The 24,990-nt window shown below is 47.3% G+C and overlaps 12 protein-coding genes across 12 annotated transcripts; 8 read left to right on the top strand and 4 right to left on the bottom strand.

Moving 5' to 3' along the window:
* Window positions 1-212: 212 nt before the first annotated feature.
* LY89DRAFT_641233 (homocitrate dehydratase) lies at window positions 213-1,383 on the top strand. Its single transcript, XM_018211704.1, has 4 exons — window positions 213-266; window positions 329-458; window positions 575-652; window positions 739-1,383. Exons 1-4 carry the CDS (start codon window positions 243-245, stop codon window positions 1,245-1,247), a joined length of 741 nt encoding a protein of 246 aa, XP_018074235.1. The 5' UTR covers window positions 213-242; the 3' UTR covers window positions 1,248-1,383.
* Window positions 1,384-1,441: 58 nt separating this feature from the next.
* On the bottom strand, window positions 1,442-2,233 carry LY89DRAFT_464483 (uncharacterized protein). The gene has a single exon (XM_018207706.1). It carries the CDS (start codon window positions 2,089-2,091, stop codon window positions 1,636-1,638), a length of 456 nt encoding a protein of 151 aa, XP_018074234.1. The 5' UTR covers window positions 2,092-2,233; the 3' UTR covers window positions 1,442-1,635.
* Window positions 2,234-4,252: 2,019 nt separating this feature from the next.
* On the top strand, window positions 4,253-6,101 carry LY89DRAFT_666723 (tetratricopeptide; the record flags this gene model as incomplete). Its single annotated transcript, XM_018212932.1, has 6 exons — window positions 4,253-4,267; window positions 4,322-4,471; window positions 4,520-4,855; window positions 4,903-5,064; window positions 5,111-6,025; window positions 6,081-6,101. The coding sequence occupies 6 exons, from the start codon at window positions 4,253-4,255 to the stop codon at window positions 6,099-6,101; spliced, it is 1,599 nt and encodes a 532-aa protein (XP_018074233.1).
* An 872-nt stretch (window positions 6,102-6,973) lies between these two features.
* LY89DRAFT_580057 (uncharacterized protein) lies at window positions 6,974-7,667 on the top strand (the record flags this gene model as incomplete). Its single annotated transcript, XM_018209042.1, has 2 exons — window positions 6,974-7,174; window positions 7,239-7,667. The coding sequence occupies 2 exons, from the start codon at window positions 6,974-6,976 to the stop codon at window positions 7,665-7,667; spliced, it is 630 nt and encodes a 209-aa protein (XP_018074232.1).
* A 583-nt stretch (window positions 7,668-8,250) lies between these two features.
* LY89DRAFT_731124 (uncharacterized protein) lies at window positions 8,251-10,352 on the bottom strand (the record flags this gene model as incomplete). Its single annotated transcript, XM_018219546.1, has 3 exons — window positions 8,251-8,414; window positions 8,470-8,863; window positions 8,919-10,352. 3 exons carry the CDS (start codon window positions 10,350-10,352, stop codon window positions 8,251-8,253), a joined length of 1,992 nt encoding a protein of 663 aa, XP_018074231.1.
* A 548-nt stretch (window positions 10,353-10,900) lies between these two features.
* Window positions 10,901-12,268, top strand: LY89DRAFT_772492 (uncharacterized protein; the record flags this gene model as incomplete). Its single annotated transcript, XM_018221909.1, has 4 exons — window positions 10,901-11,536; window positions 11,595-11,857; window positions 11,908-12,155; window positions 12,205-12,268. Exons 1-4 carry the CDS (start codon window positions 11,236-11,238, stop codon window positions 12,266-12,268), a joined length of 876 nt encoding a protein of 291 aa, XP_018074230.1. The 5' UTR covers window positions 10,901-11,235.
* A 650-nt stretch (window positions 12,269-12,918) lies between these two features.
* On the bottom strand, window positions 12,919-13,326 carry LY89DRAFT_682711 (uncharacterized protein). Its single transcript, XM_018214553.1, has one exon. The coding sequence runs from the start codon at window positions 13,119-13,121 to the stop codon at window positions 12,951-12,953; it is 171 nt and encodes a 56-aa protein (XP_018074229.1). The 5' UTR covers window positions 13,122-13,326; the 3' UTR covers window positions 12,919-12,950.
* Window positions 13,327-15,303: 1,977 nt separating this feature from the next.
* On the top strand, window positions 15,304-16,770 carry LY89DRAFT_666719 (peptide chain release factor eRF/aRF subunit 1; the record flags this gene model as incomplete). Its single annotated transcript, XM_018212931.1, has 4 exons — window positions 15,304-15,424; window positions 15,484-15,533; window positions 15,582-16,713; window positions 16,766-16,770. 4 exons carry the CDS (start codon window positions 15,304-15,306, stop codon window positions 16,768-16,770), a joined length of 1,308 nt encoding a protein of 435 aa, XP_018074228.1.
* An 848-nt stretch (window positions 16,771-17,618) lies between these two features.
* Window positions 17,619-18,740, top strand: LY89DRAFT_579899 (PDT-domain-containing protein; the record flags this gene model as incomplete). The annotated part of the gene is made up of 2 exons (XM_018209035.1): window positions 17,619-17,841; window positions 17,890-18,740. 2 exons carry the CDS (start codon window positions 17,619-17,621, stop codon window positions 18,738-18,740), a joined length of 1,074 nt encoding a protein of 357 aa, XP_018074227.1.
* A 132-nt stretch (window positions 18,741-18,872) lies between these two features.
* Window positions 18,873-20,679, top strand: LY89DRAFT_464132 (uncharacterized protein). Its single transcript, XM_018207703.1, has 2 exons — window positions 18,873-19,754; window positions 19,815-20,679. Exons 1-2 carry the CDS (start codon window positions 19,004-19,006, stop codon window positions 20,549-20,551), a joined length of 1,488 nt encoding a protein of 495 aa, XP_018074226.1. The 5' UTR covers window positions 18,873-19,003; the 3' UTR covers window positions 20,552-20,679.
* A 127-nt stretch (window positions 20,680-20,806) lies between these two features.
* On the bottom strand, window positions 20,807-23,401 carry LY89DRAFT_731120 (BcCMK3, calcium/calmodulin-dependent protein kinase; the record flags this gene model as incomplete). The annotated part of the gene is made up of 6 exons (XM_018219545.1): window positions 20,807-21,922; window positions 21,969-22,381; window positions 22,431-22,833; window positions 22,886-23,105; window positions 23,158-23,218; window positions 23,293-23,401. 6 exons carry the CDS (start codon window positions 23,399-23,401, stop codon window positions 20,807-20,809), a joined length of 2,322 nt encoding a protein of 773 aa, XP_018074225.1.
* A 183-nt stretch (window positions 23,402-23,584) lies between these two features.
* On the top strand, window positions 23,585-24,568 carry LY89DRAFT_682707 (snare-like protein). The gene is made up of 3 exons (XM_018214552.1): window positions 23,585-23,667; window positions 23,716-24,108; window positions 24,164-24,568. The coding sequence occupies exons 1-3, from the start codon at window positions 23,631-23,633 to the stop codon at window positions 24,265-24,267; spliced, it is 534 nt and encodes a 177-aa protein (XP_018074224.1). The 5' UTR covers window positions 23,585-23,630; the 3' UTR covers window positions 24,268-24,568.
* Window positions 24,569-24,990: the final 422 nt, after the last annotated feature.

Raw genomic sequence — 24,990 nt, 5'->3', positions numbered from 1 at the left:
TCGATGAGGCTCAATCGCTGTCGTGACTTTTCCGCCAAGACATTTTTTTGGAGTTGTGGTTTTTGGGTTTAGCTTCGGGAGTCGGTTACCGAGCCGAATGAGGCGATTTCAAAGCAGCTTCCCCACGATGAGAAATGATACTGCTCTTTGACTTCGTTACAACTTTACAATCTCCCGGATTCACTCGATAAACCCATAGTCTATTATTATCTGAAAGTGATAATACCTTCATAGTAGGCAAGATGGTCATCACAACCCCATTCCAGGTCCGTATCCCCCAAATCCGGCATCGGCCGAGTCACGTGTAATATATACTGATGTGAAACAGACACTCTTCGCAGTCCCAATGACGTGCGAGAGCTGCGTCAAAGATATTTCCGGGTCACTGTACAAGCTGAGCGGGATCCAAAAGGTGGAAGCCAATCTCAAAGATCAGCTCGTGACTATCGAAGGCACAGGTTCGTCCCTTCTTACTCAGCCCTCTGAAACACTTCTGTGAGATGTTTCATCAGATTCTCTGTAATGTTTTATAGGATTCTGTTGTTGCCACATATCTGACTGTATCATTACTTAGCGCCACCATCTGCCATTGTGGCAACCATTCAAGCAACAGGTCGAGATGCGATTTTGCGTGGCACAGGTACTTCAAACAGTATGTTTGTGTTTGTTTTGTTTCTAAACACTTTTTCTCTCTTTCCCACATCCCTGCATATACATATATGTATTGACAAGAAACAGGTGCAGCAGTTTGTATCCTCGAAACACATTCTACCTCCGTGTCAGACAAAGTTCGCGGTCTCGCGCGAATGGTGCAAGTTTCGTCAGATCTGACACTTATTGATCTCACGCTGAAAGGACTCTCTCCTGGCACTTATTGGGCCTCTATTAGGGAGACAGGGGATATTTCAAACGGTGCTATCTCCACGCGGGGAATATGGAGCGATCCGAAGGAGAACTCTATTAAACCCCGTGGCGTTCTGGGAACGGTGCAAGTGGGCAAGGATGGGATTGGGAGCGTTTTCCTTGATAAGCCCGTTCAAATTTGGGAGATGATTGGGAGGGGGATGGTGGTGTCGAAACAAGTGCAGGAGGGGAAGGGAAAGTTTGAGAGGAATGATGAGGATACATTGGTCGGTGTGATTGCGAGGAGCGCGGGCGTCTGGGATAATGATAAAACGGTTTGTTCGTGTTCGGGAAAAACGCTCTGGGAAGAGAGAAAGGATGAAGTACAGAAGGGTATGCTATGATATATGGCACAAGATGGGACGATAAATGGCCTGCTGGAAGTCAGTGATGACCTGACCACCGGCTTGAAGGGACGAAAGAAGTAATGCAAAAGAAGAATATGAAGAAGAAGAACGCTCTGAGCGCTTCGATGGCCCTAGGCCTCTAATCTCCTTGTGGTGACTGTCAAACAGACAAGCGTTCATGCGTTTCTGACGGCTGTATCACAGTCGCCTTGGATCTGGGTGGGTACGCCAAGAATTGCTTGTTCGTGGAATGCAAGTCCCGGTCTGACAAAGTGCAAGCTGCCCTGATGGAGATCTATCTGGTGGCCCAAACAACAAGAGAAGGCTTCCGCTTCCAATGGATCCACCATGGAGAATGCCCGGCGGACGTCATTGGAGGTGAAGGTTAAAGTTGAGACGAAAACGGGCGGGCTCCTGTTTTAATGATCGACCGAGCATCATGCGAGCAGCGGGTGCGGTACGAGGCGAAGCCCTCAAGCCTCCACGGCAGGCATTTCAATGAGATCTCTTCATGCCTGAAATGTCCGACCTCTGGGTTCAGCATCGCCGACCAGGAGGAAGCATGTGGCAGTGGTGGGTAGGTTGAGGATGATTGTGGGTCGGTAATGGTGTACGATGTGCTGATCCAGGGCGAAATGCGAAACTGGCTGAGGTGCAAGCGAGTTTCGTCCAGCCTTGTGCAGCCTTCCCTGAGACTGCCAAGCTTCCTGCGCCAGGACCACACAGGCCAAATCGACGGCAAATAGAGGTGATCCATGAGCGTAATTGATGGCAGTGGGCGGCGGATGGGCGGCGGATTCGAGGCTCGCGGGACTGGAGCAGTGGAGGTTACGGGACGCATTTGGTACGCACTCTTGTGGTGTAGGTACGCCCGTACCCAAAAGTATGAGTATGCAGAGTTACGCAGTAGGAAGGTTGGGAGGAATGTGCGCAGGCGGAGTCGAGATTAGATACTTTTAGCAAAGTTCGTGGCGATAGCCAGGGATCTTGAGGTGATGAACGACGCGGCGGGATTCCTCTTCGTTCCTGTTGTTCCTTGGACCTGCAGAGGAATCGAATCTCGAATCTCTGTTGCTATTCTGGCTACTGGCTACTGGCTACTGTGCTGGAGAATCTAGCGAGATCTAGCCGTGCTGCCCTGAGCTAGAGCCCCTATTTTGAGCGAGACGAGGGAAAGGTAGAAGAAAGACGACCACCAACATCATCCTATCATGAGATGCAGTGGTGAATGCAAACAAGAGAAACAATAGACCGGCTCGGCACGTCTGTTGACTGGTTAAGACGACGTTGCGGCGTTGGACGTGAAAGCTTCGTGATAATTTCTCTCTCGGCGCATCTGCACAGTTGACGTTGTCTCCCCGCTCGTCGAACCGTGACAGCACTTTACGCGCCCATGGAACACCGCTCGTGACAGAAGCGCATCTCCCGTCGAACCAATAGTTGGGAATTGGCGCTCTTGGAACACTCGCTGCTTTGCCTTGGGGAGACATTGTTTTGCCGTCTCGACAATCGGACCAGGATGGGAACATGTGGCCTCCCAGCATGTCCTGGCCGACAGTAGTCGTACCTGTTCCCCTGTTACCAGATGAGTGGTGATGATGGTGGTGGTGTTCGTGTAGCAGCAGGGGAGGAAGTGGCTTGGATCTTTTGTACTGTATGATGTGCGCCAGGACAGCAGAGCCAGCAAGCCAGCAGCAAGCAGTAACCACGATTACGGCCTCATGCAACACACACTCAGCACTCACTCACTCACTCACTCACTCACTCACTCACTCACTCCCTCTCCTCCTTCTCGGCAAGACGCACCTCTCTGCGATACTCAATTCAGGTTCCAAACGTTCGATGAAAGTCTGACTTCACCCTGCTCCTGAAGGCACAATAGGGCACAGGGCTCACCTACCAATCTGTGTGTGAGGTCGCCACTATTGTCCCATTGTGTTGTATCTCCGTGAAGTGTTTCTGAAAGCAGCGAATCCTCACCTCAAGCCACGCAGCTTCAATCCCCATTTATTATCAACTGTCAAGCCGCCCTCGGACCTCAAGCAACGCAATTGCAACCGCTCCGCACGCATCACATCGCAGCACCCAAGCCAAAGCTGCATCGCTAGATTTGGCTTTTGTACCCGCATCACATCTACACCACGTACATCCCGTACAGCATCACAACCGCACCACCACCAGCACAAGACTAAGAGAAGAAGAAGAAGAAGAAGCAGGAACCACGAACTTCTTCACACGCACCGCTCGCTCCCTCCCGTCTGTTGTCGGTCGCGGCAACAAGAATAGAACAACATCTCCAATCGACGCATCCCTCGCCTTTCCGCCATTTCCATCACTCACGCATCTTGCATGAAGACGTCTCCACTCTAGCTCGGACCAGGACCAGGCCCCGCTGCGTCTCCCAATTCGACATTCTGTTACGCGCTGAACTCGTCGTCCACCCACTCAATTTCTTCCACACGCTCTCCCGGATCCAATCCTTACCCAACCTCCATTCACTCATCCAACATCTGCTGCTAGTCGGCCGGATCGTACCTTACATCTTCTGGGTCCAACATTTTCTTGTCTTTTTGACATCTTACAACTCTGCGTGGTCTTGCTAACGACTTCGATACACTCCTTGCAACAATCCCAGAATACTCGAACGCAACAACGCATTGTCCCGCCCTCGTATCCTACCGCATTCGAGAACACTAAAGTAATAGCCACGGGAACCCCGCAACGCCTATCAGCCGCCGCCTCGAATTAACAACTTCCAGGACTTGGAAGGCACACTCTGGAGACGGACATTTAGGAAATATTGAGAGCATTTGGACAAAACTTCTGAAGGTCAACATTTGGTCGGAGCAACGCAGCACTGAATTGTGTCGGACGACGAAGTACTGGTTCTGACTCGCAACATCTCGAGTTCCACACCGACAGACGGCTGGTCGCTTTGTGAGCGACCAGCGATTTAAATAACAGAGGATCAGGAGTAGGAATATTGCACTTGCATCGTTATAATGTCTTTGAAACAGGTGAGCAGTTTTGGCTGGCAGAAACTCTGAGGCAGGCACTGATGATTGAAATAGGAAATCGAGACCTGGGTGGCAGCTCTTGGCCACTACGATAATAATGAGTTTGACGAGGCGTTGAAGGAGTTCGATGGCATTTCAGATACCTCGAAGATTCTATTCAACTGTGGTGTCATTCATGCGACACTGGGAGAGCATGAGAAGGCGGTTAGTATTTCTACTGAGACCTTGAATTCCTGATTCTAATTATCGCAGGTGGAATGTTACCAGAGAGCGGTACGACTCGATCAATACCTCGCCGTGGCATACTTTCAACAAGGAGTATCGAATTTCTTGGTTGGTGACTTCGAGGAAGCATTGGCGAATTTCAACGATACACTTTTATATCTGAGAGGGAACAACATGATCGACTACGCACAACTTGGTCTCATGTTCAAGCTATATTCTTGCGAGGTTCTTTTCAATCGTGGTCTCTGCTACATATACCTCCAGCAAAAGGATGCAGGAATGCAAGATTTTTCCTTCGCCGCCAAGGAGAAGGTTGTCGAGGATCACAATGTCATTGATGAGGCAATCAGAGAAGAAGCAGAGGTACGAATCGAGTTAACCTATTTCTGGGTTCATTGCTAATTCTCTAGGGTTACACTGTGTTCTCGATCCCCGTCGGAGTCGTGTACAGACCCAACCAAGCCAAGGTCAAGAACTTGAAGACCAAAGATTACTTGGGTAAAGCAAGATTGGTTGCTGCTTCCGACAGAGCAAATGCTTTCACCGGTTTTGCGGGCTCAGAAATTAAGAATGTGGGGAAATTCCTTCACGTTTCAGAATCATACTGACAAGAGACAGGCTGGCAAACTTGACGTCAAAGACGACAGACCACCAGAAAATCTTTCCTTCGCAGCTACGAATCTCGTTAAACCAGGTCTCTCAAGTAAACGCCAACAATCAGAACCTCCTATTGGCAGAAATGTGTTCCCACCAACTCCACCTCCGGAGGCCGATAAAGCTCAAGCTCCAAGTCAGATGAGTCGTGGAGCTTCTGTTCGAAATGGACCCAAGCCTATGCCTGCGAAATTGAACATCGAGAAAGCTCGTCCAAATGAGAGATACGAAGTCCGTGATGAAATCCGTGAAGAAGCTAGAAGTCCACCTCAACGACGTGGTACTGCAAGAACAGCATCTGAGCCCAGAGGACCACCTTCCAGACAGTACTCACAACGCCCACCACCTCAAAGGAGACGATCAGAAGATGAGGAAGAGGATGCTTACCCCGACGAGCTGTACGACATGTACTCCGGATCCAGCAATTCTCGTAGCAGCCGAGCAAATGGAAGGAAACCACCACAACCTCGCTATATCGAAGAAGAGGAAGAATACGCCAGCGACTACGATGATGGTTCCTTTGACGAAAACGACTTTGAAATGATCAGAGGTCCTCCCGCTGGTCAACGATCACGTGCACCATCTACAGCCGGAGGACGTGGACAATCTCGTCGTCCCGACATTCGCAAGATTAGAGTCAAGGTGCATGCCGAAGATGTGCGATACATCATGATTGGTGCCGCAGTAGAATTTCCTGATCTGGTGGATAAGATTAGAGAGAAGTTTGCGTTACGCAAGCGTTTCAAGATCAAGGTCCGAGATGAAGATATGCCAAATGGGGATATGATTACAATGGGCGATCAAGATGATCTGGATATGGTGATTATGGCTGTCAAGGCTTCAGCAAAGAGGGAGAGGCTCGATATGGGGAAGATGGAAGTGAGTATCTTTTTCTCCGATCATTTCTAGAACTTGTATACTAACATGAAAATAGGTCTGGATTCAAGAAGTCTAAGCTAGTTGCTTCTCTTCCTATTTTCACGACATAATGAATTCCCTGTCTATTATATTGTTTTTTCATTTAAGCAGTCCTGAGAAGAGGAGATATATACCAGCGAGCGATCTTTATCATATCTTGCAATTGCATCATCAACAAAGAAGTTCTAGATTGGGGATGGAGTATCTTTTGTTTTTCTGTTCGGGGTATATATAATGCTCAGGAGTGAGGGATGAATATGTGAACACTACTTAGCTGCGAGACGGCCATGTAGTTGTGTTGGAGAGGAGAAGGGAAAGAGTATCTAGCTCAGATATATGTGATGAGCTTTGTAGTTATACAATCGTCTATCCTCACTTCTTCTCATGACATTTTGATTTCACTTCTCTATATCTATATAAAGTCCCTTCTTTCCTTACCAACTCTCACCCAACGAGACAAGAGCGTCTCGCGCTTCCAACCAATTAGAATCACCTTCCACGTGATGTTCCGGAGATCCTCGGCACCCGAAAGCCGTCCACTATCCGTCCATGATTATCGATAAAGGTTCAATTTTCAGTCAGCAGAAAAATACCCACCTACTAACCCTCTCCACCACTCACACGCCCCGAATTTCCATACCTTCAGCCTCTCAGCCTTCTATATATCAACCACCATGTCTCCCTCCAACACCTCCCTCCTCCAAAAAATACCCAATGCGCCCATCCCTCCTCTCAATCCTCCCAATCATCACTCCTCTCCTCCGTACCTTCGCCTTAAGAACAATCCCAGCAGCAATCCAACACCCTATCTGCCGCCGCAACTTTACTTGCCTCCCTCCCTCTTCCCAAGATTTCAAGACTATAATGTCTGATCTATCGAAAGAGGAGTTACCTGCCTCGATTGGCAAAATGGCAGACCCACCATCAACAGAAGCAGAAATCCTAAAGCAGCCAAACGACCAAGAGCCGTTATGCGACAAAACATCTTCCTCCTCATCCTCCTCTGCCCCACCACCAGAAGAAAGGAAAGAAGAACAGCCAAAACTCCCCAAACTCAGCGCCGCCGATTTCAGAACCTACAACTCCATGGCTGAGCACATGGAATACTTTGTCCGTCCCCCCCTCCTCCCCTCCCCTCCCCCCTCCCCGCACTAACGGATCTGTCGTTGTTCAGCACAACCACTTCCGCCAAACCTGGACCCTCCTCCACACCGCCTGCACAACCAACACGCGCCCCCGCAACCTCTCCCTCCGCCAATTCCTGCAAACCGGCCTCCAATTCATCTCGCACCTCGAAACGCACCACTCCATCGAAGAAGCGCACATCTTCCCCGTGCTAGCGCGCAAGATGCCGGAATTCAAGAACAAAGCCGAGCTATTAAGACAGCACCAGGAGATCCACAAGGGGATGGAAAGCATGGGGGAGTATCTGGAGAGGGTCAGGGATGGGGAGTGCGAGCTGGAGTTGAGGGTGCTGAAGGAGAGGATGGATGGGTGGGGGGAGGTGCTTTGGAGGCATTTGGATGAGGAGGTGAAGACGTTGGGGGCGGAGAATATGAGGCGGTATTGGACGGTGGAGGAGATGAGGAGGATGCCGATGTGAAGTTGAGGTGGAGGGAGGGGGGGCGCGAAGGATATGTTTGTTTGGTATGTGGAGGTTATTTTGTTTTATTTAAAGATCTTTTTATTTTATACTTTTACTACTGCCTGAGATAATGTGACCGAGGTGGTCATTGATGTCCCGCTTTTCCTGTTCATTCTTTTATTGCTTCGATCCAAAAATTGAACCCCGTGGTCAAGTGGTCTCTATTCTCCTTTACTAGTCATATTGCTTTCGTCTAGCATTCATATCGTCAAAATCATTGTATTCAATTCATCATCAATGCTATTCTGTTCTGTTCTGTTTTGTTTAACTTGTGCCATATCTGATCTCCACTAGAGGTCCTCTTGCTGATGCCGTTCGATCTCTGCTCCTTTCGTCTGAGTTGAGAAAAATAACTCGAGCTCCGATGAAAAGATTTCCCCAATTCCGTCTCCCTTGTACACCGGGATGTCCTCTGACAACCGAAATGAGTTCCCTCCGCCGACCGATCTAGCCTCAAAGAAGTCTCAAGCAAACTGTGCAAGTTTAGGAGACACCAGCCAGTGTGTATAACATGCCCAGGAAGTTGTGAAGTATGATTGAACTAATTGCCAGATGAGCGTGCTGCTGCTCCACTTGAAGAACCTGATTGCAACTTCCTTCTCCTCTCATTCTGTTTCTCCAATTCGTCCCTCCGCTTTTGCTCTTCTTCCTTCTGAACCCTCTCTGCTTGTTGTCTCTGAGCTTCCTCTCGCATTTGTCTCTGTTCTATAATGTGTTAGTTGCCGGTAGAGCAAGGCAAAACAAATGTAAATCAACGTACCTGGACTTTCTTTCTTCGCCGGGAAGATGGCACAAGCGGGTTTCACGTCCCTTCCGAAATTCCACGTGACATAATTGTATTTTTTGAGAATATCGTAGCCAAACACAATGTCATGTCTAGCAAGTTCAGCGACTCTGAAGACGTCTTCGCAGTGCTTGTTTTGGTCCAGTTCTCGCCAGTTCAGAGTCACGGTGCCTTTGCAGAGCATGTCTGTACCGTTAAGTGTCGCATACCTGTCTCCGGTACTTGGCGGCAGGATGGAGTCTGCATGGCCAAGCCTGCCTAAGAATTCGAGAGAGACCCAGCTAGTGAAGGAACCTGTATCTTTGAGCGGCACACCATGTGCCTCTCTTCCATTATTTCGGTATTCGACAAGAATATGAAGCTCGTCCTCCTATATTGAATCAATGTTCTGCTATTTCACAAGAGTCGAGGTGTGGGTTGCCTACCTCTGTAAAGATTGGAATAGACTTGGCTCTGGGGACAGGATCTAGGTCATCTAAAATGTTGAGTACCAATGACTCCCCAAGGTCCATGTTCTCCTCCTTGGAAACACCAATTGCCGGAATGTTGACTGAAGATGGAGCTTCTTGCTCGTGTGAAAAGCTTCCTCCCAATACCAACGGCTCCGACGATGCTCTCATCAGCTTCGAAGTGCCTTCACAAAGCTTCCTTAAATTTCTTTCCGCGTCAATACTCGATGTCATAGCTTCCCCTATTTCGTCAGACAGCTGTAACTTTGGGTCTTCCTCTTGTAAATCCTTGTTTTCGGTTGATAGATCCTGCCTGAGTGTATCATCCGAGAGTGCACTTTCCGAACCAAGTGCCGAGACTGGAACGGCCTGCTCTGAGCTCTGAATCTCGCTTGTTGCACTATTCGTCTCAGAGACAGGAGCGGACGAACACTCAGATCCGACTAGCTCATCTCTAGCAACCCCTTGTTCAACATTTTCGGTATTCAGAACCTGACTGAAAGACAATCGTTTGGCCTCCAGCTGCTCAGGATTGTTGCTTTTTGCTCCAACCTCTCCAGGGTGGACATCTTCAGAGGTGATTGTCGCAGCTTTGGCTGCCTCGGCCTTGTCAACATTCGTCAAAGTATTTCCAATGTTGGGAAGCTGGTCAGACAGCAGTTCTTTAGCCTCCACTCGCTGGAGATCACTATTCTCTACCCTGGCGTCTCCAAGTTTGAAGTCCTTGGAGGAGGTTGACTCCACAGGCTGAGCTATCTCGGACTTACCAATATTCGCACTAACATTGATGATATTCGCGATACAATCGAGGAAGAATCCCACGGCCTTGGCTTGCTTAGGATCACATTCTACCTCACGAAACCAAGAACTGAAGTCTCTAGAGAGAAACAACTGTAAGAACTTAATTGCGTCGGATTTGTCAGGCTCCTGGTGCTCCCTTAGAGCCTTGTCTACTTTCGAGAGCAGATCGAAGAACAATTTCTTCTCTTCCACAAGCGTATGATTGTTATTTTCTGTTCTATCACTCCTATATTCGAGGTCTTGAGAGGAGATTTGCTCTGTTGGCTCGATCAGCTTGGAACTTTCAAACTCGTTCGAAGCATGCTCATCCTTGAGAACTTCGATTGCGCCCGACAATTTGGGTGGAGCTTTACCAAGGCCATCGGTGCCATTCGCCAAGTTACCATTCTCGGGACCTCGAATGGGTTGCTTAAACGCTTCTCCTTGATATGCGAAACTGGTTCTTTCCGTAGTTATGCCAGACCCAGGATCTTGAAGGACGGATATATCTTGCACTGGCCCATATGTAGGGATCTTCAGCGATTCATCAAATCCACCTGATCCTTGAGGAGTGTCTCTTAAGACCTCTTGAACTTGTGGCTTTCTCTTGCGCGAATGTGGCTCAATCATGTCCGCAGTCCAGTATGATTCGCGAGCACTGGCGTGGAAGCAACGCCGATGGGTTGTCAAGGTTGACAGATTGAAAAAGAGGCACCGAAAGCATGCGTGTAGAGCATCTTATGTTGCAAAAAAGACATTGTTGACACGTGAATGATATCGCCGGTGGAGGAGTGGAAAATGGATTTAAGTTGTGATTTATCCGGCTTTGAATAGTTTATCTTGGTTGCTGTGAGACTCTGTTGAGACTTGACCAATAGACTAGGCTGAGAAATTTCGTTTGGTCCAGATGGGACAAAGTGCAGTCTTATCTCAGAGGCTTTATCGCGGAAAGTGGACATTCTATACTCGCAATGATACGTTGTCCTATACAGCAACGAATCCCGCACGAACTCAATCCTTGAAGCGGCGGGGAGAGAATATTGGCTCGTTCCAGGAATGTCTCTCTTAAGTAATCCGAACCAACATCCGCCCCAAACTCCGTCCTTGCGTCCAAGTCGTTCACTGGCTACGTCTTCAACTTGACTATTAAGAATTCGCCACCAGTTCCATGCCCGAGAACAACCACGTCAGAAATCATGGCAAGGCTGTCTCCATGGCTGCCCGGCCATTGTCGGACCCGGACCTTGAGAATGCCTAACATGATTCGTATGGGGAAGGTGGTGTGGTATGGATGCAGCTAGGTGCATGTGGCGGCGGCATTTGCGTAGACAAGATATGATTTATAATGAGAAAGCGAATGCGAATCGACACGGTCGGACTAGAACTGAAGCGAGAGGCAGCCTTGTCTGTCTGATCATCTCGAGGTCGAGGCTAAGTGACCACGAAACTTTTTACTCAACAACCAGCTTTTGCTTTCTGAGAGAAGTCAGTGTCATGTGCTAGGTATAACGCAATGAAAGGATATGCCAAACTTGGGTGGCTCATGGGAAATCGCCCCGAGACCGCCATATTGCGCTGTTTTTCATCACTCAGTGTCCAAAAGTTGCTTTACCTTCAGGCTGAGCTTACAAGTCTGGAGCAAGACCTTCGAAGATTCGCTGCAGAAGACGATGTCTCTTCTTATGGAAACAGAGAAGACTATTCAACTAACTGGCGAGCTCTCAAAGCATCCGTCGCTGAGAACGCCGAAGATGGAAAGTCAGGACAACAATGGGAGACTATGCTAGCAATTAGCGAAAAGCTTGAGGAGTATCGTGAGTATGGACTTTTCACTGAAGTCTTCGTTGTTTCTTTGATGATAACGATGTTCAGAAATTGCACTGCTCCGCCACCGGGAAATGAACGCTGTACCGGAACCCCTTCAACAGGACTTGGAATTTCTCATGAATTGGATGTCGCGCCCAGATATGGGAGGTGTACATTTAGACGGAGACGATAGGCTTATTTGGACCGAAAAAGAATTTCAAAGTGACTTGTTAACGTTGAAGCCGCGGATGAAGGAAGAGTTGTTTTATCACTGGATTTCCAGCAGTTTCATAAATCGATTTCATACCCTACTGGGATATTACTTCAAGGTAAGAGAGGCAAAGAAGGATCCTTATCAACTTTACTAAAGCAACTGAAGGCCACTCGACCGGAAGAACATCTTGCCGGGACAGTCATATATGACGATGCTCATCTTCGGCGCCTAACTAGAAGCATAGCAACTGTCTTCGCTTGCATGCTGCCAGTACTATCGATCGTAGTTCTTTATGTCGTGCAAGCTATGAGCAAGCGTCTTGGTATAGTTGCGGCCTTTACAATCATCTTCTCCGTCAGTCTTGTGACCATGACCAGCGCTGAGATGGGGGATATCTTCGCAGCAACAGCAGCGTGAGTAATCCCAAAGACAGATGTGGTGACAGTGTTAAACGGACACTAGATATGCTCTTGTGCAGGTTGTTTTCATTGGCACAACTGGCGGTAACTGTAGTTCAGTGAATTAGAGATAACTAGGTATGCTGCTGGGTAATGAGGTTCGGGCTCAAGAAAGAGTGCTTACTAACGAATTCCGCAACGAAGATGGCGAGATTAAAGTGGGGCTACCAAGCAGACGATACCGACGAGAATGGTTTATTGAAGATAGGGCGTCTAACAGTATTTGGAGAATTTGGTGAAGGAAATTGAAAGGGAAGGTGAAAAGATGCTAAATGTTACGCTCGCATGGAGACAGCCAGGAGGGGAAGGTGTCTCCACGTGATCGAAAGAGGAAGCTGCATAGGTTCCAATCAGAGCTTTTTCTTACAAATTGGAAAGTAGTACCATTTGATACAGTGAAAACTCTTATATCACAGCAAGTTCTGTAGGGTGGAATGGCCGATGAACAACTCGTTACAGTGAAAACTCCAAGAAAATAAATTAGCAGATAGAATACATTCAAATCATTGTTCAGACAAAAATATGAGCTGTTCACGTTGATCTAGATTCTGATATGAAAGGCACGGACAATGTTACTATGACTCTAATTTACAGTATGCGAAGGAAAGGAAGATGTTCTCTGTTCATCTCCCTTTTCTCAACAACATCACCATCCATCAATCCCCACCACCTCACCCTTCGTCACATTCGCATTCCCAACCCTCAACCCACTCATCTCTGCAACTCAAACCCTCTCTTCATTCAACAAAATCACCCTCCCATCCATAATAGCAAAATTTGAACTCCCAACAACCTCCCCTCCGCATCCCAAACATTAACACCGTCTCCACACCCCGCATAAACGTTCTCCTCACTATCCGTATTGATTCCGTCTGGGATGCCCACCCCAGGCATAGCAAACGTCCTCCGATTCGCCAACATGGTCGTAAAATCAGACTTGGAACGAAGAATCGTTTGCACACTTCGCCCCACTAGCGTAGCATAAAATCAGTGCTCTTCGAGCCTTTCTGTGGAAGCGAGCAATGAACAAAGGCATACGTGTACTAGGAAAGGGCATATCTTTAGTGTGGAGCCCTCGATAGAAGTGGCCCATAATTAATGCCAAGCCTTTGGACGTTTTGGCTTTTGAATTGAGATCTCATGTAGCAAGAGATGAATGGTATCATTGAATACCAGCCAACATTCAGCTATCCCGTGAGAGCACTTTTTCCCTCACACCAATATGTCCACTCAATCCTTTGCACAGCTGAGATAGAGTTCCGATAGCTGGTCCTTGAACCCCTTCGGAAATCTTGTGCTTTCCCACCCATGTCATTTGTGAACATTTGGCAGAATAAAAAGTGGCAATAATTGATCAGTTGATAATATTTTACCTGCTCTACTTAGAGAACCGAGAACTAGAGATACAGGATCAAAATCAGGAGCAATTATTAAAAACACTCTCCGCTTGTCTTGTAGTCACGTAAAGGGAATAAAGAGTGGAGGTCAAGATCAGAAGCAAGTGGTGAAAGCAAGCTTCACTTGTTTTTGTAGACACACAACGAGACTAGAGAACCAGGATCAGTATCAAAATCAGTTGGCACAAAGAAAATTCACTTGTCTTCGTAGACACGCAACGAAAAGGACTGAAAGTACTTAGGTTGATCAAGAGAACATGTTCACGTGACTCTGGATACACCAAACGGTATAGAAGGAATGGGAATAGCAGAATCCACCCTTGAAGCAATTGGAATATTCACTTGATGTAGGTACGCAACGAAAGGAAGCAATTGAAACAGCAAACTCTTACCCTAAATCAATTATAATCTTTACTCAATGTAGACACGCAACGGAAGGACCAAAAGCAGTTGATTGGTAGGGTACTTTCACGTGGTTCGTTCTGCATCGAACACTGGAATCTGCCATACGTGGAAATATACCCAACAGAGAGGTCTCAAGTGTAGAGATCCTCCATGATCGCCTATTCAAGCATTTTGACATGAACTTTGCAAGTCGTTGCGAGCCAAAAGATATCACATCGAGATGCCAACAAATGCTTGCCGGAGTATAGAACCAGCAGAAGGATAAAACTGATGAGCTTACCGTAAGTTCGAGCCTACTGTATAGTACTGCCCACTGCTAGCTAGTGTTCAACGGACGGAAACGTTGAAGACTGTTTGTGCTCAGGTGACTAAGCCTCGAGAACTATATGAAGGCGGTGAAATACTGAAAGGCAAAATTGTAGGAATCTTTCGTGGGTCTCTGAGACTTTAAAAATAGAGACACGAACATCAGTGCATATGAAACGACATGAACAAGTTAGTAGCTCTCTTGAATGAGGCTGTTATCTTTATGTTTGAAAATTTGGTAAAATAGAGTTCCAGATCCCATCTGCATAGTGGAACCAATCACAGCCCCTGCACTGCCAGCTCATACATTTCTGCATCTGCAAGACATAGGGGACAGATGTCAATGTTACACCTTCAACTAGTGTATAGATAAGCTGCATAAAACAAAAATCACAGGCAATTCCTGTCAGAGTTCAAAGTGGCTTGGGCATACACAGGATTAAGGCTGAGCCTTCATATTTTCGAGTAGCCAAGAGTCAGGAATGACTCAAATGACTCCGGTGAACTGCATATACTGCTGCAGATTGAATGTGGCAAGACCACTTCAGAACTGTAATTGCATATCCTGCTCGACTTGGGATATTCATCTAGTCAGAAGAGTCATAACTGAATCAATTCAGACAAGTTCTGACATGATATATCAAAAAAGAATAGCAGGAGCCGGACGAATCAAGTTTTTGAATGTCTCGAGACTCGACAGGCTTTGACAGTTGGAAGGAACAAAGATCATCTGTGACTGTACTCTTGATCATAACAACAGTGAAGGAAGATGCAACCATCAATGTCCCGCAGTGTCTGGTATAGGGTGGCACGTGCACCGCGCTAGTCAACAGTCTTGTAGCTCGTCAAAAATCCCACAGTCCCACCTCATCGCAAATCCACACAACCCAGAATCGATCGATCTTGACTCTGTGTACTACAGAGTGTCAAGACAGATCTTGTCGACGAAGACTCCCGAACCAAATTGTAGACTTGCAGCGTCCGCAACCGCCAAGATGAGTGACGCCCAAGCAAACGAGGCCGAAAAAAACATCGAGATCTGGAAGGTGAAGAAGTTGATCAAGCGCTTGGAAGCTGCGCGCGGAAATGGAACATCCATGATTTCTCTCATTATCCGTAAGTCTCTGGCACGTCCAGCAACGCGAAGAGTGTATATTGAGTCGTCGACCGTGTAGCACCGAAGGATCAGGTCTCCCGAGCAGCAAAGATGTTGGCTGAAGAATACGTCAGTCTGTCCAACCCCCACTGCTCTGGCTCTTCTAATATTCCATAGGGTACCGCGTCGAACATTAAATCCCGTGTCAATCGTCAATCTGTCTTGTCTGCCATTACCTCTACCCAACAAAGACTGAAGCTGTACAACAAAGTCCCACCCAATGGCCTGGTCGTCTACTGTGGTGAAATCTTGACCTCAGAAGGCAAGGAAAGGAAGGTCAACATCGATTTCGAGCCATTCAAGCCGATTAATACCTCCCTCTACCTTTGCGACAATAAGTTCCATACAGAGGCTCTTGCCGAACTGCTCGAGTCAGACCAAAAGTTCGGCTTCATCATTATGGACGGTAATGGTGCGCTGTTCGGCACCCTAAGCGGCAATACCCGTGATGTTGTTCACAAGTTCTCTGTCGATCTGCCCAAGAAGCACGGCCGTGGTGGACAATCTGCCCTTCGTTTCGCTCGTCTTAGAGAAGAAAAGCGTCACAATTACGTCCGAAAGGTTGCTGAATTGGCTGTTCAGAACTTCATCACTGCTGACAAGGTTAACGTTGCTGGCATTATCCTGGCCGGTTCGGCAGATTTCAAGAACGACTTGAATCAGTCAGACATGTTCGACAACCGTCTTCAAACAAAGGTCATCAAGGTTGTAGACGTCTCATATGGAGGAGAGAACGGTTTCAACCAAGCCATCGAACTTTCAGCAGAGACTCTCAGCAACGTCAAGTTCATTCAAGAGAAGAAGCTCATCGGAAAATACTTCGAAGAGATCTCCTTGGACTCTGGCCGCGTCTGTTATGGTGTTGAGGATACTTTGAAGGCTCTAGAGCTTGGTGCTGTTGAGATTTTGATTGTCTTTGAGAACCTCGAGATCACTCGCTGGGTCCTCAAGGACTCCAATGGTACTCAAACAGTCCTTCACACGTCCAAAGCCCAGGAATCATCCAACAGAGAGCAATTCATGGACAAGGAAACTGGCCAAGAACAAGAGGTTGTTTCGCAAGATTCATTCCTTGAATGGATCGCCGAGAAATACAAGGACTTTGGTGCTACCCTTGAGTTCGTCTCTGATCGTTCCTCTGAAGGCAACCAATTCGTCAAGGGCTTTGGTGGAATTGGTGGCATTCTCCGGTACAAGGTCAACTTTGAGCAATTAGCTGAAGTTGATGACGATGACGACTATTACGACGGTAAGTTATATCCTGGACTGGAAATGAACAAAAGCTGACATACATATGCTAGATTGACAGTTTGATGGCCTCGCATTGAGCGAGGACCCAACTCCAACTCCAGTTGCGCCGTCTAGTCAGAATCTGTCACCCCGCCCACCCGCCGTGCAGCAGATCCGACCCAGGCCCGCAGTCCATGCTGGCTCTCGCGCGAGAGGTGCAGTGTCAAGACCTAGTCCTCTCCGCTCCGTCACGATGGCTTCTTCTTGAGTTGAAGATTGAAAAAAATGTAGAGTATGCGACAATCTTCTCTCTGTGTAAAGAGCACTGGCTGATGTGATCCTAGGATAAAGACTCATAAATTTGAGTGCACTCTGATCCTCGCGGATGGGAAGGAAGTGGGAAGAATTGCGTTGAGCGAAAGTGCTTATCTGGATTTATGCTGCTGCTGTCTTTGAGATTTGCTGTAAATAGCCTACCCAACCTCGATCCACGCTTTGAGAGGTCGGGTCGAAGTATGAGAAAATCCAAAGACGATGCGGGCCACTATACATTTGAATTGACATATTGTGACCTATATATATATCGCATGCATAATCCTGCTTCATAAAACTACAGATAAAGTTGGAATATGTTGCGGCCCCTGGGTGACGTTAGTGGATAGTGGGGTAGCACTTGGTGGGGTCTAGTTCCGATACGGAGGTACTACGAAAACAAAAATCTGTTTGGTATCACTATCATAATTATCATAAAGAGTCGACCTCGGAAGCACCCAAGCAACTTCTCCGACCGCCCTGATATCGTCAGAGGTTGGCGAGATCTCAACATCGGTCCTTTTGACATGGCTTATTAGATTTCTTCTTCAATTTACTTGCAATTCCATCCATCCGCAACCAACATTTCCTCAATTGCTGAATGCCAACACAATGGATTCCCACCCCCAGTTCAGCAATGCGGATGTTCATGAACAAACTCCTATTGTCTCTTTCCTTGGTCCCGTTTCTTCTTATACTCATCAGGTACTTACTCTTGCGCAATATGAGCGTCCCCCTTGGTCCATCGGACTGACAGATTTCGATCTTGCCCAGGCGGCTCTCAGTTGCTTTGAGTCAGATAAATATGACTACAGGCCTGAGATTACTATCACAGGTACTTGCGACCTACCTCGTCCTCGATCTCCCTTTTAACTTTCGGTAGATGTCTTTGAGGCGGTTCAATCCGGAGATGCAGAATTGGGCGTTGTACCCTTCGAGAACTCTACTAACGGAGCTGTGATCTTCACTCTTGAGCTCCTTGCAGATCGCTACAAGAACTTTCCTGATATTACTGTCTGCGGTGAAGCTTACCTCGATGTTAGACATTGCCTGCTAGGCAAGAAGTGTCAACGCCAATCTACCGACTCTCCAGATGTGTCTGGCGCCTGTACTCCTACCTTGTCATCACCAAGTCCTACGAAACCACGAGCATCGCCCTTGCACAGTCTCAAGCACGTCAAGCGTCTCTATAGCCACCCTCAAGCTTTCGGACAATGCGAGATATTCCTGCAGGCATACTTGAAAGGCGTGGAGAGGATCGATGTCAGTTCAACAAGTCGAGCTGCTGAGATGGTAAAGGAGGATACGACAGGTACCAGTGCAGCTATTGCAAGCAATCTTGCTGCAGATATCCATGATATCGACATCCTGGCCAAGGGAATTGAAGACCGAGAAGACAATACAACCAGGTTCTTCATTTTGAGAAAAGGCGTTGACCCGAATGCAGGAGTGGCACCTAAATCCAAGAGCTTGATCTCTTTCACGGTTGACCACAAATCTCCCGGCGCTTTGGCATCTGTCCTACATTGCTTCCAGATATATGGCCTCAATCTGACAAGTATCAACAGTCGACCGACAAAGGTGGTTCCATTCCAGTACATATTCTTTGTTGAGTTCGAGGGAAGCAAGTTGCATGATGAAAGGGGTATGGTGAAGAGGACGTTGGATGCGTTGGAGGATTATGTTCAGAGTTGGAGATGGTTGGGAAGCTGGGATGACAAGTATGCGAAGTGAAGTACAATACTAGGAGTGAGTGGAGCCAATATACCTCACTTCCTGAGACATTTGACATTTGATGAAAGTTGGGAAGGAAGGCACAGCTTGGACTAGCTCCGATTTCGGTAAGCTGATAAGGCGATAAGAACCCCTGTCTCGAGAGAAATCTGAAGCTCAAGCTCGAGGTTGAAGATTACAAGCCATTGCATCTACTTTCTTCCTCCTCTCTTCTGTCGTTATTCCGTATCTCAACACCATGTGAAGACGACCGATCAATCTCTATGAACTCATCCGCTATCATTCCAGTCTGCCGAAATGTTTTTCGTCCAAATTTCCCGAAGCCATCGCGTTACCTGAACCACAGACACCAGTCTTCACTTTCCCAACTCGAGGAAACGATATATAAGGAGCTTGTCGAGTGCCAGCGGAAAAACCAAAGATGGGACCAACTTCATGCAAAGCATACAAGTGATCTTACACAAGCATTGGTGCACGTCCTACCTGTACGCTGTCGACCACCGAAACCTCCCATCAAATTTAGAGAGAGAAATCCAGGGGCTCTTATACCACAAGGGTATCATCAAGTCTACTTCAACAGTCTTTCTTCTCCAGCACGATTGCTTCCTGATGGGACCGATGATCAACACTGTCCGGGCCATGGGTTCGTCCAGCGGCTTTGGGCGGGAGGAAGCTTGACCTGGAACCCAGTGAGGAAATGGATGTTGGAGAGCGAGAATTATAGCGTGCTACAAGAAGATGTCGAGAGCGTCCAGGTTAAGGGGAAGGAGGGCGAGGAGAAGGTGTTTGTTACAATAAGCAGGAAAGCTGCTCTACACGGAGCATTTGGAGACCGCCGGAACTATGCACCAGATTCTCCGATAAATCTCAAGACTTTTCAGGAAGGGGTGCGTTTCGATGGTGGAGCTCTAGGAAGACTGGCACTGGAAGAGAAGAAAATTCTGGTGTTCATGCGATTAAAAACGAAGGACCAAATCAAACAAAGTCTCGAAACCCCAGCGAGAGTTATCAAACGTAAGCACTTCTTTTTCAAGCCATCCCTCGACCTAATTTCTAACTAATTCAATGATTTAGCTATACACAAGCCAGACTACAGTCTAGATGTTAACCTGTCTGCGCATTTACTGTTCCAGTTCTCAGCAATGACATTCAATGCCCATCGAATACACCTGGATCGTCAATACTGCCGAGAAAAGGAAGGACATCGAAATCTCCTCGTCCACGGCCCCCTCACCCAAATTCTAATGCTCTCTGTACTAAGATCACAGCTAGACCAGGAAAAGAAAGAAATGGTTCTTCGGTTTGACTACAAGAACCTAGCTCCCCTATACGCAGACGAGCTTATGAGAATATGTACCCGGAGACATCCAGACAATCCCCAAAAATTCGACGTCTGGATTGAAGGCAAAGAAGGAGGATATGCCGTTAAAGCAACAGCTGAAATTGGACCGGAACTTGACCACGACCCGGATCCATTATTGGTTGCCCCCAAGGTGCTTTCCAGAGCTACCAGGTGGAAAACGATTCTGAAGAGAGAATCTGGTGCCCCCATGGTGCTTTCCAGATCTACTAGATGGAAACCCATTCTAAACAGAGACTCAGAACCAGAGAAAGCCCCAAAGTTTAAGGACGGCAAGGAACATTTCTCGGAGCTTCTCAAAGTCTTCCAAGGAAAGAAAAGCGAGGAAACAAACGTCGAACCGGTACCTCATTCACGACCCCGTCGAGTTAGAGCCAGACGAGCCGTGGCAAGAGAAAGGAAAAATAGCAGGATAGCAGCACTATTCAAGGATGACGATACCACGAAATAGCCAGCTATTTCGAAATGTACGTTTATGTATTTAACGAGCATGAAACATGATTCAGTCATGCACCATAGCTTTTATCATGTATTCTAGATGATCACATCTTGACAGACGGAAACTCCTCTACTCCACGTCGCCGTCGCCAAGATGCAACGCCTATTGCAGTGTGCTGAGTCCGACCCATTTTCTCATCCGCGCGCGCCTTCGCAAAATCCATCAGACCCATTATCGCTTACAGAGCATCAATACCAAATCTCACACCTACTTTTTCTCCGCCCCCTTCCCAAAGAACCCATCCAGAGTCTCTTCACTCCTATTGTGCAATTGCCTGCCGAGAACCTTCGTATTCTCCATCGCCCTGTTCGCAATATCCGAGAACCGACTCCCACTGCCCATCCCCATCATGCTTAATCTCTCTTTAATGGCATCTTGAGCCTCTTCATGGCCGTTCTCACTCTTTTCTCTAGCTTTATCAAGTAATCCCTTGAATCCTTGATGTGGAAGGCTTTCTTTCACTTCTTCTGCGTTAGGAGCATTGATCATGTTTTGATCTGCTTTGTACTCTTTCTTCTTATCCACTCTTCTAGTAAGATAGACAGTTGCTTGGTGACCTTGAGCGGATCGGATGCGTTCTACTTCCTTTTGATAAGCAGTATCGTAGATATTGAATTCGGCCGCTGTAGGTGATTCTGCTACGATGTCAGGTGAAGGTGGAGAAAGCGTATCGTCACCTCCGGCTCCAATTCCGAGAAATAGGGGTTGTTCGTCTAGTGGATCATGTGCGTGACCTCTCTCACCAGACTCTTGACGGAGGATACCAGGGACTGGTGGTTCGGAGCTGGAGACATCGTCCGTGGACTGCTTTTTCAAAGTGGACGTAGGAGAGCTATGTTCTGATTGTATGATGGTGGTGGTTGAATCGAGGCGGTTGGGCATTGGTCGCAATTGATTCACATCTGGTGGGTCGAGGTCGTGATGAACGCCTTCTGCCGCGAGAGCCGTCTCAATAGGTCTTCGGTCTTCCAGATCGGCGCTCTTGGATCTGTGGAGTCCATGATCGCTATGGCCATCCATAGTCGCCGTGGTAAGAGTGCGGATACCTTGGCCCAATACTCCCGATAAGGCCGCTGGTCTCTTTGTGTCTAATTTGCTCTTGAATTTCTGTACTGCTTTCATCTTCGAAGTGTTAGTGCTGAACCGATCGATGAGAGACTCTGAAGTTGAAATTGCTTCACGGACCAAAACAATCAGGTTTCTCATTTTCGCCGTAATGGCGTGATTGACTTCGACTTCGCTAGGTGGTTCTACGAGATCTGCTATGTTTTCCTCCTCGGATAACAGAGGGTCCGTTCCCTTCTTGGTGACCCAAGGATGTTTCTGACAATCATTAGCTCAAGCAAGAAGGATTGTTACAATTGCTTACTCTGACTTCTGACATCTTTATCCTCTTAGCAGGGTCTTTCTCTAGAAGTTTTCTCATTAGGTCACAGAATTCTGGTTCGTCATCCGCTTCAATCTTCGGTTCATCTGATTTGATGCATTCGTATAGCTCTAAGACCCCAGTACGTTCGAATGGGATGTGACCGAATCTTAGGCAGTATAGAGATACACCCATGGACCAGATATCAGCAGCTTTACCAGATATGTGTCCATGCTTGGTAACGCATAGCTCTGGTGGTAAGAATGCTGGAGATCCAGCTGATTTTGCAGTCATCATGTCCGAGGCTTTCTCGAACATTTCAGAGACTCCAAAGTCCACGATCTTCAGAACATCATCTTCGGTGAGCAGCAGATTATCTGGTTTGATATCTCGATGCACAACACCTTGAGCGTGAACTATCAAGTGTTAGTGAAGTATGATAAAACCATCAAGGTTAAAGCTCACGATACTCGATTCCCAATATCAAGTCTCTGAACCAATGCCGGCACTGTTCGATGCTATAAGGATCTGACTGTTCATTGAGACCGACTTTCATCACCACTCCCTTCTTACACATCTCCAGCACCATGTATAAAGAATCTTCTTCTGGGTCGTCTAAGACTTCGATCAAGGATACGAGGTTCGGATGATTGAGCTTCTTCATGATAGCAATCTCCTCCTTGATCAAGTATAATGGATTACCGGCCTCTTCGTTATCGTGGATATCGGAAGCAGAATGTCGATGCAGAGGAGAATTGAAGCCCATGCCTGCAGCCAGATGTCCCGGTCTTCGATAGCCATGAGGTCTCCTGAGGATATTCGACTGAGCTCGTTTCCTCAGTCTCGATTTCGAGAACTCTTTGACGGCCTGAGACCCAAGTGTCAGTTCAATATTCCTTTGATATCCTCGATATGCTCACATATTCGGTTCCATACTGGTCAACAGCCAGATGCACTGCTCCGAACGAGCCTCGTCCGATTTCATCCTTGATTATGTATTGATTGATATGATGCTCTGCCTTTCCATCGTCTTCATTGTTCGTGTACTCCGATCTTGCATTGAGTGTCTCCTTCACCTCTCGATGTTGTGACGGCGTGCGGCGGTGGTGTCTCAAGGGACTTTGATATGCGGGGGTGGAGCTTCACTTGTTATCAGCCCACTGATACCCTCACTTATCTAGACATAACTTACAGATGTTGAATGATGGGTGGTCTGCCACTGTTCGTATCGCCAGGGACATCGAGCGAGATACCTATATACCAGATAATTAGAGCCTGAGCTCGAGCCAAGTGCCATCCCATCCATGGAGGGGAAAATTATAATTACCATGTGAAGGCAGAATATGAAGATCAGCTTCCTTCTGCGTGATATCTCCTGCGTGAACCGGTTCACAACCACCTGCAATCGCTTCAGGTTTCAACTTCTGATCGCTCATAATGTATCCGCTGCATTTTCTACTCAGAGAGTGCAAAAGGAAGCAAGTACCAGTCGGAGGTGCGTTGGGCGTGAGGCTGGCGGTAGTGTGGTATGATTGGACGCAGGGTCGCTTTAGCGCCGGTCTTGGCAAAGCTTCTTTGAGCCTTGCCGAGTCAAGTTGCTGCCGACGCTTTGGGGAACGGAACTTTTGTGAGTTTACGAAAGCCTCGTTTAGACAGAAGTTCAGGATGGTGGTTTACAGTTTCTACATCTTTGATAGGCATAGTATATAATTCTTCACTGGTTACATAATGGGAAACTAATTGTGTACAGCGGAATGCATATACTCCCGCCTCTGGGCCCGACAACCCGACCGGCCTATCTCTTCAGGTCCCCCTCCTTCGAGACCAATCTCAACCTCCAGCACATCTTCTGCGCCAATAACACTGGCTCCTACCAACGAACTCAACCCTCCTCGAAGATCAACACGTCTATCTGCACAAGATGATGCCAAGCTCATATTCGGTACCATCTTTTCGTTACGAAATATGGTCCGTAAATTGGGAGGTCCGGAAGATAGCTTCATTAGCTACAGGACGGGCCAATATAAGCTGCATTACTACGAGACGCCTACAAGCATCAAATTTGTGATGTTAACGGATACACAGACGTTGAATATGAGGAATGTCTTGCATCAGATTTATGTGAATCTATATGTGGAGTTCGGTGAGTCTAGGATTGGCATACAGGAGCATTACGGTTAGATGCTGATAGTATATAGTGGTCAAGAATCCATTGAGTCCAGTGGAGCATCCTGGTGGAGAGGGTGTAGCAAATGAGCTGTTCGAACTTGCTTTGGATCAGTTCGTGAAAGGGGTCCTTTGAGCCGGCTGTGAATATAATGCCTAGATGTTAAAACTCAAGCCTCTCGAGGGATCACAGCGGAATTCATGGTATCTTATGGCGTTCACGGGTGCATTGCAGGCGCTCTGGTAGGAATGATGGAAGTATGATCATGTTGGAAGAGATACCAGCCAGGTGTGGCAGACACCAATATGCGAAGAGTTCAATGTAGAACTAGACCAGCAGAAGCTCAATTCCCCGAGCCGATTTAGATCTCAGTCGACTTTTGAAGAGTCTGAAGCCGAGTTAAGTAAAAAAAGGTTTTAGGATCTGCCTATGAGAGCACCCTTCGAAAGTGAAAAGGTGTCAGAACATCTGCGCACCTCGCTTAAAAAGGACCTCGCCTCGAATGTAAAAAAAATGTAAAAAATCGTAGGAATCAGAAGCAAAAACTCAAGCCACCCGCAGGTGACTATCCAACACCATAGCCAGTATGGGGTTTAAAGGGGATCATCTTGAGACATTCGTATTTCAGGCATTCACACGAGAATATAGAGAAGCACGATAGAATCGCAAGCATCTATTATCCTGGAGGCCGCTGTCTCTTGAGTCATTCGTATTTCAAGCACTTACGAGAATATAGAGAGGCACGATCACTGTCGCAAGCATCTATTATCCTGAAGGCTGCTGTCTCAGAGGATGATACCAAAGATCTGCTTATTTAACTTTATACAATGCCAAAGAGTTTGAGGGCTGCAATTGGTT

The sequence above is a fragment of the Mollisia scopiformis genome (genome assembly GCF_001500285.1).
Source record: "Mollisia scopiformis unplaced genomic scaffold LY89scaffold_7, whole genome shotgun sequence".
NCBI classification, from domain to species: domain Eukaryota; kingdom Fungi; phylum Ascomycota; class Leotiomycetes; order Helotiales; family Mollisiaceae; genus Mollisia; species Mollisia scopiformis.
This window is presented reverse-complemented; position numbering and strand designations above follow the sequence as displayed.

Coding starts and splice junctions, on each gene's coding strand:
- LY89DRAFT_464483 (XM_018207706.1), bottom strand. CDS start 2,091: ATGCGTCCCGTAACCTCCACTGCTCCAGTCCCGCGAGCCTCGAATCCG.
- LY89DRAFT_641233 (XM_018211704.1), top strand. CDS start 243: ATGGTCATCACAACCCCATTCCAG. Junction 267..328: donor TCATCACAACCCCATTCCAG/GTCCGTATCCCC, acceptor GATGTGAAACAG/ACACTCTTCGCAGTCCCAAT. Junction 459..574: donor CGTGACTATCGAAGGCACAG/GTTCGTCCCTTC, acceptor ATCATTACTTAG/CGCCACCATCTGCCATTGTG.
- LY89DRAFT_682707 (XM_018214552.1), top strand. CDS start 23,631: ATGGTGGTTTACAGTTTCTACATCTTTGATAGGCATA. Junction 23,668..23,715: donor CTACATCTTTGATAGGCATA/GTATATAATTCT, acceptor AATTGTGTACAG/CGGAATGCATATACTCCCGC. Junction 24,109..24,163: donor GAATCTATATGTGGAGTTCG/GTGAGTCTAGGA, acceptor GATAGTATATAG/TGGTCAAGAATCCATTGAGT.
- LY89DRAFT_464132 (XM_018207703.1), top strand. CDS start 19,004: ATGAACTCATCCGCTATCATTCCAGTCTGCCGAAATGTTTTTCGTCCA. Junction 19,755..19,814: donor CCCAGCGAGAGTTATCAAAC/GTAAGCACTTCT, acceptor TCAATGATTTAG/CTATACACAAGCCAGACTAC.
- LY89DRAFT_682711 (XM_018214553.1), bottom strand. CDS start 13,121: ATGTTGGCGAATCGGAGGACGTTTGCTATGCCTGGGGTGGGCATCCCA.